The sequence below is a fragment of the Amblyomma mixtum genome, chromosome 3, assembly GCF_055824585.1.
Source record: "Amblyomma mixtum isolate Tamu chromosome 3, ASM5582458v1, whole genome shotgun sequence".
NCBI classification, from domain to species: Eukaryota; Metazoa; Arthropoda; class Arachnida; order Ixodida; family Ixodidae; genus Amblyomma; species Amblyomma mixtum.
In genome coordinates, this window is record NC_143014.1 from 142,074,897 (window position 1) to 142,097,331 (window position 22,435).

The following is a 22,435-nucleotide window of genomic DNA, read 5'->3' on the forward strand; positions in this document are numbered from 1 at the left end:
TCTCTCATTCGTTGCGTAAGACTAAAAAACGCCTGGTATTTCTCAACCCAAATGGGAGCTTTTTGATGGGCTGATGATTCATTCCTACGAGAAACAGAACCGATTATCAGTATAGCTGTTGCCTGGTGCTTCGCTCCATTTGAAGTTGGCCTTTGTTGCACGAAGTTTCTACCCATGCAATAACAAACTGCGCCCTTAATCGTTTACCCGTCACGCCGGCGCTGTAAGAACCTTCGGGTGGGCATTTTCTAATCTGGTGACGGTTTCGCCGCGTGTTGTAAGCTGCGTATGCACTTGGCGAGCAGTTGTTGCGAGCCAGAAGAAATGAGCCGGTGAGATTCGTCTAATTTCGGCGGCCCATACTCTGTATTGGCAATGATGTAATGTTTAGGAGCTCAAGTGAAGCTCTTGTGAGGATGCCACGCTAAGGGTAATGCTTTTATAAGTAAGTTATTATCTACAGCAGAGGAAGAGTTAAGAGCTATTTTGGCTGCGAGTTCAAAGCTTGTTTGACAGTGAACTGGATGTCGCGAAGTAATTTTTGACCGGAGCTACGGACATCGTATCATTTGTACACACGCTATGAATACTTGCTTGGAAGTGGTCTCCTTGCCTGATATCCTTCGTAATTGCTCTTATTATTGCTGCTGATGACTCCAAACCTCTCAGTCCGACAAGCTGAAGCCCTCTTAAGCGTATGATGAATGGCGATGTGGAGATGATTGCCTTGCCTGCCACCCTTCCTGATAGGTGTTTTATTACCTTTCCTTTAGAGGTCTGCTGGTATGGTGCTGCCGCTAGGTTTGTTTTCTAGATCCTTCACGCATGCTTCTTCCATACCCCGGCGGCGCAATGCCTGCATGCCTGCTCATTGCCTGCACTCCAAAATGACAACAGAGAATAATCGAACGCCATAAGCACTGACATTCAACCATGCTATTTATTCGCAACATCAAAGATGCGCCGCAAGAAAGCTTCACGTTACACACAAACCAAAATCGGCCTCGTCGACCACAGCCATCAACCATTGAAAATTCGGTTTGCGTGTTTATAGAGCTGTTTAGTGAATTTATTTCGTGGTGATGCACCGAACGCAGAATTTTGGGATACGGTTTTCATTTGCAACAACAGTTGAAACTTTAATTTAGTGCTGTAATGTCTGACCGTGCGCCTGCAGGCATACAGCTCCTACGTTGGACATATGGGCGCTTCACTTTAAGACCAACCAGAAGACTTCCTCGAGGTTTCTGGCCATGGCTCGGCCTGTCAGCTGGTGTGTGGCACAAGACAAGCGCGACAGGTGCGTGTTCTAGGATGTGGACGTAGTTTCGAAGGCTGCACCCTCGTAGTAGATGTTATTCGGGTGATGTCTGCTCCCTGACGTGCCTGCGTTGTGTAACCATGGGCATATATCAACAGGGCGGTCGAATGTGGTGGCAGTTGTGGTTTCTTCAATGAAGTCGCGCCGTGGCTGTAGGAGAGCTAGCACCATGTGAGAAAACAATCAAACGATCATATAGCTAAGCCTAGGAAACGTCGTTGGAAACATCTATAAACCTTTTAAACAGGCGCTTGCTGAGTTCCGCCATGTCAGTTGGAGGACTTTTCCTTGTAACCGGCAAAAGCATTAAGGAAGTGGCCACTAAGCCCTATCTGCTTCTTTCTGATCAGTGTCAGTGTTCTTACAATGCTTGCACACGTATGAGAGGGCCATTACAGCGTGCCTGTGGGGCGTGCGATACCGTGTGTATGAAAACATCAGCAATCGTTCCTTGCAGCGGACAAAAGGTGGTGGTCTCGGGGACCTTTCTACGAATTGGCTGTAACCTTAATATTGTGGACTATAGAAATTGCCGTTATTGGCAATGTGCACGGAGGCTTTTTGAAGCAAAAGCCGGCTTACAGGGAGTTACTGAGAGAAACTTACTGCTGGAACTAGGCATGCTTGACTGATTGAGCTGGGCATGCTAGGGCCGGCTCATTCTAGTGCGATCGTTTCAAGCAAAAAACTGGAGCGGTCACTTAAATTCCGCCTTATGGGAAATCGCGCGATATCATTAATGGACTAATGCCCATATATGCTGAATTGGTAATTCTCTACTTTACATTTATAAATCCATTGGAGTCCTGACCCTACTTCTGGTGCAAAGGTGCATCGGTCAAGCGATGCGCCACTGCCCTGCGATGGCAGGTGCTACCATAGGTGGGGCTTGTGCGACCTAGGCTGCTCTGTCGGAGCAACCTCTTCCGGCCAATCAATAATTGCGCTCCCACCTGCCACGGTGATCAGTTTCCGGAAAATTCGGTGGGCAGGTTGTGACGACGCCAGATGGTCACGTGACCTAGGTGACCCACCTAAGTTGCCGGAGCGGCCGAGGCTTCTGACGGTCGCCAGCGCCGACAGCGGAAAATTTTTTCCGACATGGGGGTACTAGCGTTCTCGCGTTAAAAGATCTGAGCCGTTTTTTGTACAGCGTCGCCCACACCTAAAGTTAACACAGGGGTGCATGACCAAGTTAAATTTGTGCCAGATAAGAACAATGCACACGTTACTGCACACATGCAAGAAGCGTTGCATAGCTGGAGCTCCTGTAATTGCGTCCACATGCGCGTTAGTTCTCAAATATCCAAAATAAGCCACGTGAGTGTTTGCCATAGAAGTGGAGCAGCCCATACATTTTGTTTCTTGTTCGTTACATTTGGGCTTTTGGCATTCATCGCTGCTACCTACGACCTAAGCCTCGAGGAATGACATCACGTTGTCGAGACAAAAACACGCTTAAGATGGCACTTACTGGAATAAAGTATCAACAGCAGCTGCGTCCACCTTATCCCGCCATAAAGTAATGAAATCTCAGTAAGAAAGGGTGTCTAGAAGAGAGACACGATCTCTCCAGTACTATTCAGCGTGTTTTTACATTAACTTTATGGTTTTTACACGCGATATTCATAGATCTGGAGTAGAAGTTAGGGATAGAAGTTAACTGAGAATATCTTAGCGATGTGCGATTCGCTGATAACATTCTCTTGCTAAGTAACTCAGGAGACGAATTACAAAGCACGATCATTGACTTAGGGAGGCAATGCAGAATGGATAGTTGTAAAATTAATATGCAGAAAACGTAATGTATAGCCAGTGTACGCACCAAGCTCGGTCTTACAAGCTCCACCAGTAGCAGCACCTGTCATCGAAGGGCAATGGCGCATCGCTTAACTCCTACACCGCCGCGCCAAGCGAGGTACGAGGACCCCCGGGATCCAGGAGTATTTACGAATTATTTTTTGACGTACTTTTTTTCTCGTATATTTGTGAATTACTGACTGCCATACTTGACATGTGTCCTGATGGCTCGGTTGTGCACAGAAACTTACAGTATGTAAATCCTAAGTGCAAACGATCTGTGCGTATGTTTTGGACGGTTGCCTCACGGAGTTTCAAGTGGAAATTGTTTCCTCTTTTAGCGTGGACCAACTTTCATCATTTTAAGACGAAAGTGGAACACAGGATTTATTGCTTGCTTGCTTGATTAATTGATCAATTCACCAGTTCCGCATACATTGCCGTTAACGCTATCTCGTCATGCCCTTAAGGCGGAGCTTAACTGTCCACTCCAGTTTTAGCTGGATAGTACCAAGGCCTTCACTCACCAATATCGCCGTTCTTTGAAGCCTGCTTTGCATTACCGAGCCTCGAACAGTAACCGAAAGTGAACTGGGTACTGAAGTGCTAGCACGCCGCATTCGTATTGGGCCCAACCACGCTAGAGTGCCTGTCATACCTTTTTAAACACGCGGTCTCCTGCCGTCCCTTGGTGAACTAAAGCAGACGAAATAGAAACTATCGGGAGTTTTCGACCCCTAGACCGCTCGCTTAGCGCCAAATATATTTATGACTCCCTAAAATTAACACCTTGCTTTTCCTTGCGCAGAGAAAGGCCCATTGGCGAAGGTGCGGCAGGCGACGTGGTGCTGCCCGTAGGGCCTCAGCCAGATGATCAGCTCGGCTTTCTCTTGGCCAGCTTAAAAGGCGTCCGGAGCCCTTTCACAGCGGCCATTGTTGACTGCAAGGCACCATGCACAATGGGAACAAGTCAAACTTGTCATATCTTCCGCCATCTTCCTCTTTTGAACGAGTTCCTCTCGCAGGTGTGCTTGGAGCTGCGCCAGCATCCAAAACGAAGCACGCTCCTTTCCTTGGTAGACACCTCAGAGTCGTTCCGGGTGAACCCCGACGAAGATTTGTTGCGGCGAAGTGCCACCTTCGTGCACTGCCTTTTGAAGATACATAAATGTGTAGCGGCAGTCGAGATAAATGGAGACGTCTTTGGCACGCACTCGAGAATTGTTTTCGAAGCCCTCCGAGGAAACGCATTATTGAACAGGTTGAAGATAATCTGGGACAATAGTATTGCCGAAACATGTCTAGATATTTTACCTTTTCTACGGCCCGTGGATGAACTTGTGTTCGACCTGTTCTTGGAACCTTTTGCACATTTCCTGTATCCGCTGTCGATCCTGCTGAGGAGGAGGAGGAGGGCTTCCCTGACGGTTCTTGACATATCTTCCGTATATGTGTCGGACCGCGATTCCATGGCGCTTTTGCCAACCGTCATGAAAATCAGCGAGCTCAAAAAGCTCTCACTGTGCGCATCGGTTTTGAACAATGCCCCGATCAATCAGCGAGAAATGTTTCAGGAGTACCTGCTCTACAAAACCACCTTAACATCTTTGAGCGTAGTCGGAGAGGTGCGAATTGAAAAAAATGTCGTCCTGCCTCTCCTCGATTGCCTCCAAAAAAACAGGACGCTCACTTGTGTTACTCTACACTACGTTGTGGTCGACAAGGAAATTTCGTTGGCAGTACGAACAGTTATAGAACGTAATCATGTTCTACGTTGCTTCAATCTAAAGGGCGTGAAAGGGCATCATCTATTAAGACGTAGCGTTTTGTTTGACAGCTGGCTTCAAGCGCTGACAATGAGCAGGACACTTGAAGAATTCACTCTTCCCATCGATGCTTGGAGTGGACATCAGTGGAGAAAGTTTCTTAAGTATTTAACATCCGAGGGTTCTCCGAAGATAACCATCGAGTTCGGTAATCCCGAAGTGTTTTCCGAATCGTACAACCTGTTGCAAGCGATGCAGAAAATGGTCATCGAAAGCGGAGCAGGGCCAAAGGTTTGCTTTAGGACCTCTCTATTCTACGAACACAGACAACGGGACGAATCGTGGCAATTTTATGGTTTTCTGACAGATGGAAATGACCGGGGCGCGTTTTTAGAAATTGCGCAACACTTCCCTACGCTGCCCTACATCACCTCGGCAAAATTAGTCATCTGGCAACACCACCTAGATAGAGTGACCTGTTCAGCGGTCTCCTTCTGCATCAGAACTTCGCGAGCGCTTACGAGCCTGCATCTTCGCATTGTGGGCGCGCCAATAGACGAGCTTTTCAGTATGGAAGAATTCTGGAGTGAGGTTATTCAGTCGCTATCTCTGAACACGAGCCTTAAGCAGCTGTCAATTTACTCTGGAAACATCGATGCTAGAAACCTGCAGGCTCTTGCCCGCGTTTTCAAGACTAGTCACAACATCCACAGCATGGATTTGTCGACCCAGCCTATCGGGGACTACAGCGCCTTCATTGAAACTTTGTACGCCGGAATCGAAGATAACTACGTCATGCTCAACGTGAGCCTGGCTGGAGGCGTCGACTTGAGCAATCAATGGTTCGTGGCTCGAGACACGGCCCGCCGGAATTCTGACCTGGTCGCGCGAGCTGCTGAATTTGCAAGCGGTGTTCGACGGAACAGGTGAGCACAGGCGTCGAAAGCAATGCATGGCTTGGTAACTGCATCGTTCAGGTTTGAGGGTTCACAGAACCGAAATGGGCTTATGTCTGCTGAAAGCGCCCACGAAGCGCCAAAGTTTACTATCCATCTTACACACACACACACACACACACACACACACACACACACACACACACACACACACACACACACACACACACACACACACGCACACGCACACGCACACGCACACGCACACGCACACGCACACGCACGCACACGCACGCAGATATATATATATATATATATATATATATATATATATATATATATATATATATATAGCGACATTTTTGGTTTCTTACTCTTAATTTGACGTGCTCTTATTCCGATTCCGCTTTGATTATGGACATCACGCGCGCCCGACCTGTACATAGATCATCATGGTGTAAATAGATTACTTGTACAGTGTAGCTCTCCCTCTTTCATTTCATATCTCCAGTCTTCCTGCTATCCTTCTATTTCCGCTGCCCCAGCTCAGGTGCTTCCCGTAGCGATGGCAGATGCCGGGGCTAGCTAAAATCTTTTACTTCCTATTATTATTATCTCTTAAAATAAATCACCACCACTACTACAATTGCTATTAATTTGCTGCAGAAGGCATATGGGCTATATATGAGGCGCTTGATATAAGAGAGAAGAGAACTTATGTCAGCCACTTTATATTTATTTAATTTATTCAAAACATCCATCCGCCCTGTTGGTAGACAAGGCTGAAGTGGTACAAGCATACATCAATAGAAAGCAATCAAAAACTCCCCAGTCAGGATAGAGAAAAAGAATACGTGCGCATATTTCGGCAGTAGAAGTCATGCAGTTCCCTTCTCTTCTGTCACAACTGTAAGTACCACTCGTGAGCGCGGACAGACGAATTCTATAGAAAGTTAGATTAAGCGGCGAGCGCGTTCTCGTTTATTTGCCTATTCAGTATGAAGCTGCTCCAACTCTTCCAGGTCAGCATCCCCTGGCAAGTACAACTCTTCAATGCTCCTAATGGCATGAGGAGTAGCAAAGAGCCCTACTAATTGAAGCTGAACGAATATGAAAGCCGCGAACCCACTGCTCACATCCGAGAGCCCTGGGCACACACTCGGTCTTGCGGAGTGTAGGAATCGCGTCTTTCTGCGACTTACTTTTCGCCCTCGAGAATTTTTTCCTCGCTAAAGGCCAGTTTAACATCAAACCAATGATCACAGATTTAGCTTCACTAAATCCTGGTTGTGAGGACGCGAAACTTTTTCTAAATATTTGACCCAAAAATGCTCTAGACGCTATTGTATTTATTAAATGAAGTAATTTAGATTGTTATCTAACCTCTAACTTCCTTGGCTCCGTCGCATTCCTAACGCTGAAATTCTCGCAGCTGCACGTAGGTGGTTTTTTGTATTGCTCTCCAAATTCTCTATCGGACTTCGTGTACATGAGCTAAAAGTTTCGGTAAATTAAACATATCTGACAAAAATGGCATAAAGCCTGTAGAAAGCAAACTTAGAAGCTATTTGCAAACCGAGCGGAACACTCAACTGACGAACCAACTCCACTTAATAATGTCGACGTTGGGTGAATTTGTAATATAGGCATGAAGGGTGTTTCATCAGAATTGCGGTGTGCTGTCTTGGCATTCCTGACACCAGTATTAAACGAAGCTTCATGCTCATCTAATAAGACAATTTTCTGTGTGAAGCATATCATACTGAAACATTTTTTTACACTGTTTTCTGAAAAAAAAAAAAACACATTTCTTTCCACCTTTGTTTCTTCTTAAGGTAAAACGAATGTTGTTTTTGCCATGTGCCTTTATGAACTCAAAGGAGGGAAATTTCTTTGATAACGATTAACCTTAGACGCGTTATTTGTTTAGAAGAGGATGCAAACGCAGGAAATGGCGGCGAATGTCATGTGGGAGGGAAAAATTGGGAACTTTTGCGGAGGTGAGGTGGCCGCGGCCGGCACTGGACAGGGTCAGTTTCAGAGACATGGGAGAGACCGTACTGCGTGAACGTAGTTCGGTTTATTTCTTTTAGCAGACTACAGACGTCATGATCTGGTTTCTGGCGCCGGATAGCCTTAACCAGTTACGCACCAAGAAACCCAACTCAACACAACATTTTGTGAAGAATGTTTTACAACCCCTACATTAAATACTTGTCCTTTGTAAATTGTGTTCGGTTTCTTTTTGTTTCCTCTGAAACACGCGATGCAAAAAACCCCTTCCCCAACCGGCTTAGGGACTGCGCATGATATCACATTTAAAATCGTCTGTTCGTTCAGGCGCTCTGTTGTGCCGTGCACCCGCCGCAATATTGAGAAAGTAACTCATCATCATCATCAGCCTGACTTACGCCCACTGCAGGGCAAGCGCCTCTCCCACATCTCTCCAACGTACCCGGTCCTTTGCCAGCTGAGGCCACCGTATACCTGCAAACTTCTTAATCTCATCCGCAGAAAGTAATTAGCTTTCCAAAAGAGGCGCAGCTATGACCTGGACAAGATTCCCACAGAATTCCGCATTTACACACCTGTTGACGGAGAGCGCATGCCCGGCAGCAACACGTGCCCTTTAGGTAGGCCTTAAATTGGTTCTTTTTAGCTTTCAGTTTGAGGCACTAAAGTTTTCATTACAAGAAGTAAGGTAGACGAGGCATTAATCATCGTTAGTCTGAATAAATAATGGGCAAGCCGCGGCGCTAGCGCAATGGTTATAGCGCGCTGCTGCTGACGCGGAAGGCGTGGGTTCGATCCCGGCTACGGCGTTCGAATTTAGATGGAGGCGAGATTCTAGAGGCCCGAGTATTGTACGATGTCAGTGTACGGTAAAGAACCCTAGATGGTCGAAATTATCCGGATCCCTCTACTGCGGCGTCCGTCATACCCTGAGTCGCTTTGGGACGTTAAACCCCGTAAACCATAAGCCATAAATAATGGGGAGGACAAGAACCTTGGCATTTTTCCTTGCCCGGCTGCATACCCGGCCACATTAAGCGAACATTAAGCAGGAGCGTTACACAAAGCCAATCTGGCTGTTCCTATGGGAAAATTAAGCTGAGCACTCGGAATTGTGCTGCTGATAAAGAATGACATTTTTGAGTCGTTAATAATGCGGGTAGCCTAAAATAACTAAAATATATAGTTCAGTACAAAGTTCGAGTGAACAGCCACTGTGGGGCCGCTTGCCAAATATTTGTCCACGATACCAGTGATGTTTGAAAGAAGAGCGCCGGCTAATGAGTGTAGCGGGAAATTATCTAGCTCTGCTTGACTATCAGTGACTACTAGGTAGCACCCGCCGCAGATACTGGTCTGGTTGCGAGGTTCACAGAAAGTGTATGTACGAATACCGCGCCTGCTGATGATAAAGGGAAAGCAGATTAAGATCTTCCATCGCAACGTTTATTTTATTTCATTTTTTTTTTCATTCCAGTTACATGCAGAAACCGGAGCAAAGCCAAAAAGACAGGGAGCCTGACAAATGCCTTTGTTCAGTTTGCTGTTCGGCGCACTAGCATTACAAATACTTGTAAACATAACTGCAAACTACAGAATGTTAAATGCCAATCGTGTGCATTTGAAAACGACTTTGGTACTCGGCTACAAAGAGCCAAGAAAAACGCCTAAAAGAATGCATCCGGAGAAAACTTCTCCGGAGAAACAAAACACCGTTGTTTCTTTACAGAAAACAGATTTTGATGGGCGGCATTATTGTCATTCAGCACGATCACGCGTTCACAAAGGCGAAGTGATACTTTATTCTTCTTAGCTTGTGCAATCGAATTAGATGGTCAGCGACTGTGTAACGTACATCCGTCAGTCACTGAAGTCGCACAAATTCCGAAGGGCACTTAAGACTATATACTTACGTTCAGTGAATGCGAAAGTACTTGTGTGTCATCGTGGACTACTTGTTAACTGTTTGGTTACTAGTTAGTAACTAATACTAATGCCTCAAAGTCCCTTCCAGTAAAGTCCGTTGCGGTGAAAGACCTTAGGGCGAAGGCCTTAAGGATATATCGCACGTCATCCGTGTATGTATACATGTATAAAGGTCTGCTGTAACCGAGCCGCCACCTTACTTCCGGCACTTCACTTCAGTCTAGCTGACTTCACCCCCGGTCTGATGACGTCACCTCCGGTATGGTGGACGTCACATCCGGTCTCATGATGTCCCTTTCCTTCTCCGGGACCATGGTTAGGGCGCACCGAATTTTCGGGATCACTTCAGCGGCCAACAACGACAACGACGGGTTTCGTAGCTGCCGAGCCCTATAAGGCTTTCGCCTAAATAACCATCGCTTTTTGCAGAAAAGACGACTAGGCGACTTTGGAGGCATCGAACTGCCAGCGTTTTTAATAGGAAAATCATGGACTTGCTCGGGTGCTCCTGCAGACTTACCAAGGTGCAGCGAACAAATTGACGAGAAGGTTATCGGCAGGAAGAAAGGAAAAACATTCAGAAAACGAACATAAAAGATTCACGGTATTACGCTCATGTTTTCAAGCAGTCACCATTACCGTATGTGGCGTCGCACAAGGGGGTGGGTAGCAATGGTTCTCTCAAAAAGATGCGGATTGCGTGCTTTCAAATTTAATGTGACAGTTGTGATATGTTCACGCTAGAGGCACCTTTTTTGAACTCATTATTTCGGAACTGCAAGTCCCCGGCGTAAGCATTTGTTCAGTTCAGTCAGTCATCTGCACTCTTTCTGTAAATTTCTGTATTCACTAATGAAACAGAAGCGATAAGGACTAGACATCAGTAATTTACAGTCGGGCTTCCACGACGAGGTTTTCGGGGTATTTACGTTTCCACAAATCTCACTTCGCCTCGATCAAGCGCCTGAAAAGATCGGTGTATGATACGATATATGATATGATATGATATATGATATATAGGTGTATGATAATGCCTCAAAAGAGTGCACTAAAAAAAGAGTGCATAGATATTTCTTTTTTTTTCAGTATGAAAGCGCTTGTTGCTTGCACGCCGCAAACCATAACACAACACGTTTTCCAACGCCCGCAGGTACGGCGGCCAAGCTCTGGAACTGGTGTCTGGACACGTCGAATTGCCTGAACGCATCAGACAGCTCGCTCCTGTAAGCGAGGTCGAAGCCGCCAGTTTGATTCGGGATGCCCGGAGGAGCCTCCAGGACATGCACGACTTCATGAGGCTGGCCGGCGTTGTCAGGGAGCGTGTGGAGTGCCATCCCCGGGAAGACGGGCTTGCGCAGCTGGACAACCTGGGGGATTGCTGGACAGTAGTCAGGCGGTACCTGATGCTCGATGACGTCTCGGACTCCGAAGTTGTGCCCAAGCCCGCCTGGACGTGACGACATAGGCCTTGCCCGCATTTGGTGCACTGAGGCTATGAGAGAGTCCGTATCACCCTGCAGAAATAAATTTTAAACTCGAATTAGACGTGCATTTTTGTTGACTAATGCTTCCTTGCAGAGAGTGCAAAGGCCACAGTGCGTCAGGGAACAAAAGCGGGTTAGTGACATTGTGGTCGCAATCTAGCATAAATGGAACAAAAGTTAATAGAAAATTAAATTGCTCTTCAGAAAATGTGGCTCGTATTCTAATTTTAGGACGCCCTCTAGTGAGGGGGGTGAAACTGGAGAACTCTCATATGACCGGCAAAGGAATGTCTATCAAATGGTGGTCATGTGCCGATGATGTCAATGGGGTCATGGTCGACAGTTTATGATAGGCGTACAAGCAAACCAAAGAGAAATGAGAAAGTTGAATGTGGAACAGTTAGCATCGATGGGTCCAGGTGCGGGCGTACTTGTTCATTCTTGGCATCACAGAACCCTTCGCCAGTAAGATTGTTAACGGTAAAAAATGGACGCCCGATTGTAAGTTCGCAAGCCGTTGCACAAGGTTCTTCGCGAAACAAGTTGATTGCATTAAGAAATGCACTAATTGCTGGATGTCACAGAAACTTTGAGAATATTTTTGGGCAGCCAGTAGAATGCTTGTAGCTTCCACATAAATAAAAAGGAATAAATGTGCGTGGGCAGGGAATGTAAAGCGAAGACAAGGTAACCGCTGGTCCTTAAGGGTAACAGAGTTGATTCCAAGAGAAGGCAAGCGTAGCAGGGGCGGCAGAAAGTTAGGTGGGCGGATGAGATTAAAGAATTTGTGGGGACTCGATGGGCGCAGCTGGCAAAGATCAGGGTTAATTGCAGAGGCATAGGAGACTAAGCCTAACTAAGCCCTGCAGTGTGCTTAGTCAGGCTGATAATGATGATGATGAGCTTCTGCCAGGAAGTTGGAAAGGATCATAAATACAGTTTGCAGACCTAGAGTAAACTAGCTATGTGTTGCGCCATCACGAAGGAGCTGTTCCGTTCCTGCAAGGCGGTGAACGTACAAGTCCCACCCACTTCACGTCTTCGGATCTATTGCAGCTGTACCCCTGTGGATCTGTAACGTCATCCTATTGGGGGCTCAGCATCACAGGCAAGTGGCTACACAGTCGCTTCGAAAAACTAATACCTCTGAACCACGGCTTTGTGAAGTGGTTTTTGCCTAAATCAGGATTCGCCTGAATTTCGTACCCCTAGGCATAACAGCGTTTGCTTCTGAGGTGGTCATTCTCTCATTCGTTGCGTTAGACTAAAGAACGCCTGGTATTCCTCAACCCATATGGGAGCTTTTTGATGGGCTGACAATTCAATCCTACGAGAAACATAACCGATTGTCAGTATAGCTGTTGCCTGATGCTTCGCTCCATTTGAAGGTGGCCTTTGTAGCACGAAGTTTCTACCGAATAATAAATTGCGCCCTTAATCGTTTACTCGTCACGCCGACACTGTAAGAACCTTCGGGAGGGCATTTTCCACGCTGGTGACGGCTTCGCCGCGTGTTGTAAACTGCGTATGCACTTGGCGAGCAGTTGTTGCGAGCCAGAAGAAATAAGACGGTTAGATTCGTCTAATTTCGGCGGCCCATACGCACTTTGTATTGGCAATAATGTAATGCTTAGGAGCTCTAGTGAAGTTATTGTGAGGATGCCACGATGAGGGTAATGCTTTTATAAGTAAGTTGTTATCTACAGCAGAGGAAGAGTTAAGAGAGGAAAAGCACAGCGGTAGCTGATTTCGAAGGGCTGTATTGTTTTTCAATTTTGTTTGCCTTGACGGAATAAAGGGTCTTGTTCCTCAAGAAAAATGTCTATCCTCAGCCGGCATCATGTCACCGGTTGACCAGCGAATACGCCGGCAGTTTAGGCGCTGCATTTCTCTCCAATCCTCAAATGAAAACTGCTAGTTGTCGAAAAGTGATCTCTCGGGCGATTTGATCGCATGCTCGAAACACAACAGCAGCGGAGGGATCACACTGGCATTGCGAAGACACAAACCACATAACCAGTGTATAAAATATTTTCTATACATCGAAATTTTACAAACTTTTCTCTTGCGCAAGGCAAAATGATCCTTACGGCGTATGTCAGCTCTAGATTTGACTTTGACCCGTGCCTTTGCGTTTGGCTCTTTGTATTCGGTGCGCGCATTCGAGACGAGCTGTTATACTGAGAAAGAAAAAAACGCAAGGTTCGTTTGTGTGTGTGTACGGGTGTGTTTATGTAATGTGAATTTGCTTCTTGGGCTGCAGTTATTTACATCCCATTTGCTCTTTCTTGCTTTCAGTTTCTTTATTTGAGCAGTTGATTTGAAAGTGGAGGTTGTGCAGAGTATTTGCGGAGTTCATCATGTTTTCATTAGTATAGAATGCAGAATGACTCAGGGAAACATGCGTGCTTCGTAGCGTACAAAGGCCTCTGAGAGACAGCACGTCAATGTTTCGGTATTCGGTGCACGGACACTCGCTTCGAAAGGGGAGGGAAAGCCTCTGCATTGCTTAAGCTGAAAACAGCATGTGGTTTCTCTTGCGAGCAGAAACAATTTCGCAGGCCGCCCGTTTAGGTGCAACACTCCACGCAGCGGGAATTGAACTCTGCTATGATCTGCGTGCAGGAAGATGACTGCCAAGCAGCACATCGGTGGTCGGCGCTACTCCCGCTTCCTGACATGCCTTGGCGTCGCCTGTCCACTACTGCTCAGCCCCATGCTCTTCCGGGAAAGCAAGGTGGGCTGAAACGCAAGATGAGATTGGAAATTTCGAAAGGACAATGTTGTATCAAGATCCCGAATGCTGCATTCCGTATGAATGTCGGCGTTTTGAAATCCGTGTTTGCATCCTGCATTGTGGGCAACTGAGCTGAGCGTTGAGAACTCTTGTATAGACAAAGTGTGGGACACGATAATGAAGCGCAAACGCGAGAACTATATATGAAGTGCTTCTGGGAAACACTCCAAGAAATTTTAACATTCGAGCAATTCTGGACAAAAGCATCTCGGGTGGGAAAGCGTTTATGAACGCATTTTTTCATATATTTTAAGATTTCACTACAACAATCAGCATATCCGCAAATCTTCCTTCGGCAGGCTTGCATTATTTTGCCCATGGTCAAAAACTTTCCCCATTGGTTTTCTGTTGCAGTCTTAACTACTGGTTGGGAGTGACGAACAGCTTTTGAAGAAATATTTTCCTGCTCATCGGAAGAATGGCCCATTACCTTCAATGGCTCCAAGGAGTACCTTAGAGTATTTCAATATTCAAAATTTTTTTTCCAAGAATGCTGGACATCAGTATGACGACGGTTTCTATAGATCGTAATAAAAGTGTTGGCGGAGATCATAAAACACGTGCATGAAGTTAACCAGTAACCTGCTCCACTAATTTCTGTTAATTAACACTACACCAGGAATGTTCAAATTAATGTGTAGTCTCTTTTGCCCAAATGTGGGAGCGTGCGCACTGAGGTCGATCGTTTTTTAAAAGACGGTATAGTTGATCACTCTCTCCGCAGTGCTGCGTAAGAACGGAAAAATCTAGTAGTGAACGTACTTCTATAGCGAACTGTGAAGGACCTCAGGACCACATACTCGCTGCTGTTCGGCCCATTCATGCAGTACCAGCAAAGAGGACACGAATTAGAGTTAAATTATTCGGTGTCGACAGCAGATTGAGTGCCTGCGTATCTTAGCGCTCTTGAACAGCTACACGTGCACGCCGCGGCACCGAACGATCCCACTACGCCTGCAGCATGGCCGCACCATCTCGGCGACTTCACAAGTCTATGTTACGTGTGCCGTCTATGCACGTTGAAAAGAAGCACAAGGAGCGGCGAAAAAGATCTGTTCGGGCCGTCTGTAGGAGGGTCAACGCCTAAATAAACAGGGTGTATCACCTAAGACTTTACGCAATATTTAAAAATAGACTTGTTGACTTACAAGAGCGCTTTTTTCAGCATATCATTGTCAGCGGTGTAGTACATAAGAATTCAGCCAAGATGTGCTAACTAGCAGGTTGATTAACTGATACTGACCAGTTAATTTTTTAACTATTGCTGTTAGGCTGCTTAATTACTGAGAGGCCTGTAGCCCACCGTGAGTAATATCTATATCAGTTTTTAGAATTTCGAAACGGGGGTCACCCTTGGCGCCGTGGCCCTAGAAATTCTGGCTAGCTCGTGCCAAAATACATGCGTTTTTAGAAGCTTGCATCCAAAGCAACCTTTCCAATGCATGTAGCTCGTCGAAGTGGTCACAGTTTATTGGGCCTCAGCGCCGAGGGTAACCGCGCTTTCGAAATTCTAATAGCTGATGTGGATATTACTTAGGGTGGGCTACACGCCTCTCAGTAATTAGGGAGCCTAACAGTAATAGTTAAAAAGTTATCTATTGAACATAAGTTAACCAGCCTGCTAGCTATAGCTCGTCCTATAGCTATATTGTGATGTACTATACGCCGAAGGCAATTCTATGCCGAAAATCGTAACTCAAAAAGTCTATCTTTTTTTTTTAATTGTGAGAAGTCTTAGGTGAAACACCCTGTATTCTTACCCCTGCCCAGGAGCCATGCGGGAGCGCTTCTTCGAAGCTAGAACTGCGGCATGAGCTGACCAATGGCGCTAAACGTCGGTTATTTATAGGCGCCGCCGTGTCTGTTCGCACATCGAGCCGAGGCAGGTACGCTGATACACTGATCATCAGTAGCACTGCCGTTCTCTCACCCTCTAAGCGAGGCACGGTTCGCCATTGGTCAGGCGTGGAGATGGTTCCAGAAGATTCGAGTGGCTTCTGTCCCACTCGGCACCGTCGCCCCCACGGCGACTGGAGAATGCACGGGCGAGGCTATGCGCCCTCCGTGGATGATCGGGGATCTTTTCTCCAAGCTTCACGTGCGGCCCAAGCGGACGAGATTCCTTTCGCGCCACACCTCCTTTTTGAAATGTGAGCCGGCTCTTGTCACACTTGCACTGAGCAGGCAGAAAAAAAAATCACCCTCAACCGTGTCCAAATCAGGACTGGTAATTTTAGTAATTTAAGTATTGCCAGTAATTTCATACTGTCAGATAAGTACGCGATATCGCCCTGTACAAGACACCGAATGGCTTTTCATCTTCACGAATTCACTTTGGTATTCCATGCGTCCGTACGTCCATTCCATATATCCAAAAGCATTGTTCTTGAACGCAGTATCATTTTTCGCCTCCCTTCGAACATCCCATTCGCCATTGAAAGGAAGAGGACGCTGTCTAGCGTAGTCTTCGCAAGAACCGCGCTTGCAGATGAGGCCTGCGTATCGGAATCACGATTGGGTTAATACCGCTTCCACGGCTCCTTAGTCGGCAACAAGCGAGCTCTGCAAGCTACGTCTCAAGTTCAGTTTAAGTTTTATTGGGCATTAAGAATAGAAGCAAAACAAGTTAAATAAATTGGTACTGCAGGAGGTCCCATGGTTAAAAACTCTCAGGGGACCTCCTAATGCAAAGTAAAAGCCTAAACGAGTACAAAAGCAGTGGTCGCTAGGTCTGTGACATGAATATAAAGTGGTCTCATCAATAACGCCATTAGTAAAGAAACAAAATAACATACGTACAGAGCACAACTAGGAGCGATATGAATGGAGTATGACAGTGGCAAAAGAATAAAAAAATGACATCATAGTACGGAAAAATTAGATCACGATTTGCGATCTAAATATTTTATTATTATTAAGAAAAGTGGAGCTGTTGGGCAAGGATTTAATAATATGTGGTAAGGAATTCCATTACGTTATAGCGATGAAAATTGCGGATGATTTTTCATAAGTAGTACGTAACTTTGGAAGCAGCAGATGAAGACGCTTAGGAAACCTAGTTTCATCAGTAATGTTAAAACAATGGTTGGGGAAGACTTCAAGTTCGATGTCATGATGAATAACTGTATAAACAATAAGTAAACAAGCAACAAAGATGTATTTGTCCAGAACTTCAGCTGGTGGCACCTAATCGATGATTTAAACACTGCTCATTTTTAAAGTACGTCTTCAGATCGCCCATTGCGCTGTGGGGTAAGACGGTTTGGTTCGGTTTGGTTCATAGGGTTTAACGTCTCAAAGCGACTAAGGCTATGAGAGACGCCGTAGTGAAGGGCTCCGGAAATTTCGACCACCTGGGGTTCTTTAACGTGCACTGACATTGCACAGTACACGGGCCTCTAGAACTTCTCCTCCAAAGAAATTCAACCGCCGCGGCCGGGACTGAACCCGCGTCTTTCGGGTCAGCAGCCGAGCACCATAACCACTGAGCCACCGCGGCGGCTGCGCTGTGGGGTAAAACTTACAGCCCGTACCGTGCTAGCAGTATTGGCAGATCTGGACTGTTAACGATTGTACGGCGTGAAAGAAGATGAATAGGAATAAATAACATTCGGAAAGGTTTATGAATGGTTGCAGTGTAGGTCGCTCCTGAATTTTTTCGTCAAGTCCAGGGCCTCCATTTAGATAGCCACCGCACAGGCTTGTTCTATAAAGGCGAACTGGTCCTGCAGGGCCTTGCTGGAGAACGCCTCCTCCCACAGCTCCATTTTGGATTTTGGTGTGAAGGCACTGCCATGTTATGTAGGCAGGCGCAATTGGTATGGAATAATGTGACCCTATCTCGGCAATGTGTCATCTATTGTCATAAGCGGTGGGATGATTTTTGCTGAGTATTGATACGGTGTAAAAGTTATGTTCTGTTCACTGAGTCGGCAAGAGGTACTAACACACACGGTACTCTGTCGCACTGTCCGTGGATGCAGAAGTCCCGCTGCTGCTTCTGCTTGGCGACAGTGTCCATCGTGCAGCTGACGGAGGCGCTCCTACCGCTCTTCGTCTTCTCCGACCTGGAGGCCACCCCGAGCACCGACGCTGAGCTGACGGTACGCGGCGGCCCGAATCACCGACCAAGAATGCCTCGTCGCTCTCCTGGCAGGAACTTCAAAGCACTGTAGAGCTTCTGGCGTTAGTGTTGAGAAAATGTGGATCGAAGTTCGCGAGAAATGCCTTTCCCAAATTGTGCGTTCCACTAATAAAATTGTTAAGAAATACCTACCGCACAAGCCTCCTGTAAGTCCAGAGCGTGGATACAATGAAGGTGTGAGCAACGCACGTCCTGTTCGTAGGAGCGGTTAAGTCGGTATAATTTGCCGTTTCTAAATAAAGGAACTCACGAATGCACATGTACCATTAAAACATATCCGGTCTAACTCAAATGCTCCATGGTACACGAACACACTCAGACGCCTTTCCAACAACAACAAAAAAAGACTTTTCCGTTCCGCAAAGCGTCTGAACAGTGCCGATCGCTGGGAAGCGTACTGGATGGCTGAAGTTCATTACCTCAAAGCGGTGCGTGACGCTAAATACTTTTTCTTCAATAACACTCTTCCTTCAATGTTAAGAAACAGTCCGGGAAAATTTTGGAATATTGTTAATTCACGCGACAATAGTGCAATTTCGCTTAACAATGACGACGGTGAACCCCTGTCGTCATCTGAGTGTGCCTGTACATTGAATAATGTGTTTTTCAAGAACTTTTCCTTATCAACTGAAAGTACGCTTGAAACTACTTTACAATATAATTTTCCTCCGATGCCTCCCATTGTCGTTGATCCTGCTAGAATTGTAAATTTAATTGATTCATTAAAAGTTTCCTCCTCGTGTGGCAGTGATGGCATCAATTCTAAGTTCTTGAAACAAACCAAAATGTACTCGTCTGTATTTCTTGCTAATCTATTCCAGCAGTCGCTCGTCCAATGGATTTTGCCGATGGACTGGAAAGTCGGGAAGGTGGTTCCTCTTCATAAATCAGGTAGCAAATCATCCCCTTTAAATTATCGACCCATATCACTAACCAGTATTCCGTGTAAATTATTGGAGCACATATTTTATTCCCATATCTATCATTTTTTGCATTCCAATTCCTTTTTTACATCTGTTCAACATGGCTTTCGCCCTTCCTTCTCATGCGAAACTCAGCTTCTTCATTTCACGCATTCATTACACAGCATACTTGATCGGAATTCCCAGGCAGACTGCATATTTCTGGACTTTTGCAAGGCCTTTGATAAAGTACATCATAAGCTCTTAATGACTAAACTGTCTGCTCTGAATCTTGATCCTGCGGTACTAAACTGGCTTGAACATTTTCTGATTAATCGCTCCCAGTACGTCTGTATTAACGATTGTAATTCTTCCTTAACCGAAGTAACATCAGGCGTGCCCCAAGGCTCCGTTTTAGGGCCACTTTTATTTCTAATATACATTAACGACTTGCCAAGCTGCGTCTCTTCTTGCATGCACTTATACGCTGACGACTGTGTCATTTATCGCGAGGTTCGTAATGATGATGACATACTAATTCTTCAGTCCGATTTAAGTAACATTGCTCTTTGGTGCAGAAAATGGCGCATGGAACTAAACATTAACAAATGTAAAATAATGCGTGTCTCTCGACAAGGTGAATGTACCTCGGTGTACACACTTTACAACACTCCACTTGAGTCCGTGCCTTCATATAAATACCTTGGCCTAACCATTTCTTCCACATTAAACTGGAAAGCTCACACTGACCATATTATTAGCAACGCCAATCGCACCTTAAGATACTTAAGACGTAATTTCAGTAAAGTCCCTACGTCATTAAAGCTTCTTCTTTATAAAACCCTTATCCGACCCAAACTCGAATATGCTGCCTCCATCTGGGATTCTAATCACAACACTTTATCTCATGCTGTTGAAATGGTGCAGAATAATGCTATTCGATTTGTACTTTCTAACTATAACCGAACAGCCAGCATAACGTTAATGAGGTCTAATGTCGGTTTGCCGTGTCTGTCTTTGCGCCGTAAAATTTTTCGCATTTGCTTGTTTCATAAAATTTTCTACCATGAGTCTCTACATAGTGAATTCATTATGTCGCCTAGCTACCGCTCCTCACGTGTCGACCATCGCAACAAGGTTGCTCTTCCTAATTGCCGCACTAACACCTTTTATTATTCATTCTTGCCAAACACATCTAAAGACTGGAACCACCTTCCCGGTGAGATCGCATCCATATCAGACCACACTCTTTTCAGGCAAGCATTGTCCAATCATTTTTGTGATGTCACCTAAGAGTTTATTAGTGCCTTTTTTTCTTTTCCTTTCTGCCGTTTTTTTTGTTGTTGTTATTGTTATTCATGTCTTGTGTTGCTTTTCGATTTACTTTTCTAGTGCAATTACGTTCGTTTTCTCGCTTTTTTAGCCTTTCACGCTGTGTGATTTTTTTTTTTTGTATTTTGTACTATATACCTGCCGCTTTCATGTTCTGTTGTTTGCTTTTTGTAACCCACTCCCCTCTGCAATGCTTCGGCGATTGAGGGTATGCGAAAGAAATAAAATAAATTTATCTAATGCACACACAAGGCGCGCAGGCACATTCGACGTGCGCAGTAACAATTAGCTTTAAACCCGTCGCTTATAAAACGACTTTCCTTGGTTGGCTCGGACGATTCGCGGGGGCTTCGCTAATCTGTACCGAGAAATTTGCGCAGTGCCGAAAGATGCCTTCCCCGCCCTCATATACTCTAGGAAGAAGTTGGAGTGAAAACAGCGTTCTCTGAAATCAAGCTTATAGCAGGGTCTTGCTGCGATGTTTAAATAGAGCTTGTCAAGCGCATTTCTTTCTTCGAGTGATTTAGCTGTGCCAGATTAGATTCTTTTGTACATAATGTTTGTATTGCATGGAGCTCACGAATGACCCTCAGTTCAGTGGCTTTGATGGTCATAGCGCCGAGCAGCCTACAGTATAGGCGCCTTTTTATGAAGAGCGCATTGGATAGAGCGGCAGCACCACATGCCCAATCATCCTGAAAGATCATTGAACGAATATTGAAAAGGACCCGAAGGAAAAAGTCTTATTTACGCAAAGAATGAGTTGGATGTGGGCCTTCAGAGCCCAAGCCCACTCATGCTGTGTGAGACAGCTGCGCGTCTCCGGAGGGTAAATTCTTAGCAGACTGCGCATCTGTGGCGTGGGCCGCAGGATACCGGGCCAGTTGGGAGTGTGATAATAATACTTGGTTCCACAACGCTAAGGTATAAGGATTTCAGGAATATGCATTATTTAATGCGGTGGAATTTGTGACCGCAAAACATACACGAGCAATGCGGAGTGATGAAAGTGTGAGCTCTGAAGTCTAGAGTCTCATGAGGCCTCAGTTCTAGACTGAATAACACCGTTTGTCCAAATATTGCTTTCGGAGCATGAAGAAAAGCAGCGAAGGATTTCATGCGGAGAAAAGGAAGTGCTTCCTAATTTAGCTGTCATGGACTTCTCGTGGAAGAGTCGAAGCATGAGGTGGATTCCATGAGTCTCGTATGCGTAGTGAGGCTCTTGGAACGTCGTACGTGAGCCACGCATTGTGACTATGGTCTTCTCTTGAGGTACCGCTGTGATGGCGGAATGGCTAGGACGCTAGGCTGCGGAGCTTCTTAAAGCGGGCTCGATATGGACCGCTGTGGTAGCGTTTTGGTGCAGGTGAAACACAAGGAGCCCAGGTATCATATGATGTCAGCGGACGTTGAAGAACTCTACGTGGTCTAAATGAATCTTGAGCCCTCCATTACGGCTCCCTCCTATCCGCTTTGGGAGGGTAAATTCCACATACTATAACATACTAGCTTCCCCTGAACACGGCGCTGGAGCGCTATGATTTGTTGCGCAGCACACTACTCCAGCGCTCTAAAAAAAGTCTGGCCGCGTGTGATGGCCACACGTAAATGTCGCTGCGGTTCAGCTTGCTGAAATGTAATACAAGCGCACGACAGTCGAAAGCGAAACTATCGCGAACCATTCTTGGCTTCAGCGTTATGCAACGAGTTCGCAATGCCCTGCTTACCTTAACAACGCAACAGTGACCCCGAGACCTGCTTGCATTTTTCTGACTTCCCCTCTGTCTATAGGAACACTCAGTGCTGCCAGTCTTGACATTGCTAAAAACGTCCTAGAGGGAGCGACGATCGTATGTGGTTCCGCTTGCACTGCGGACGTTTGCAGACACGGGGCGACGATTGCTAATTTACCATCCGTTCTGTGTTTTGCACCGGCCAATCAAAAATGTTTAGCTAAAACTAAGCGCTCAGCTTTAGTGAAAAAAAAAAAAAAACGTGACTGAATCGTTCAATCAAGGAAACTCGTTAATGCGCCCAGCCGGATCACAGACAGA

General features: G+C 45.9%; 1 protein-coding gene across 3 annotated transcripts in view; it reads left to right on the forward strand.

Annotated features, from left to right (window-relative positions):
- Nucleotides 1-18,278, forward strand: part of LOC149352193 (uncharacterized) — a 40,306-nt gene extending 22,028 nt beyond the window's left edge. Inside the window, exons 3-6 of one of the 3 annotated variants that reach the window (XM_089581334.1) lie at nt 3,930-5,813; nt 10,873-11,118; nt 13,832-13,943; nt 17,987-18,278. In XM_089581334.1, the coding sequence (XP_089437460.1) occupies nt 3,930-5,813; nt 10,873-11,118; nt 13,832-13,943; nt 17,987-18,178 (2,434 nt within the window). In that variant the 3' untranslated portion in view covers nt 18,179-18,278. Of the gene's footprint in view, nt 1-3,929; nt 5,814-10,872; nt 11,837-13,831; nt 13,944-14,357; nt 14,404-17,986 lie in introns of those variants that run through there. The other 2 variants (XM_089581335.1, XM_089581336.1) reach the window with 2 other exon arrangements.
- Nucleotides 18,279-22,435: the final 4,157 nt, after the last annotated feature.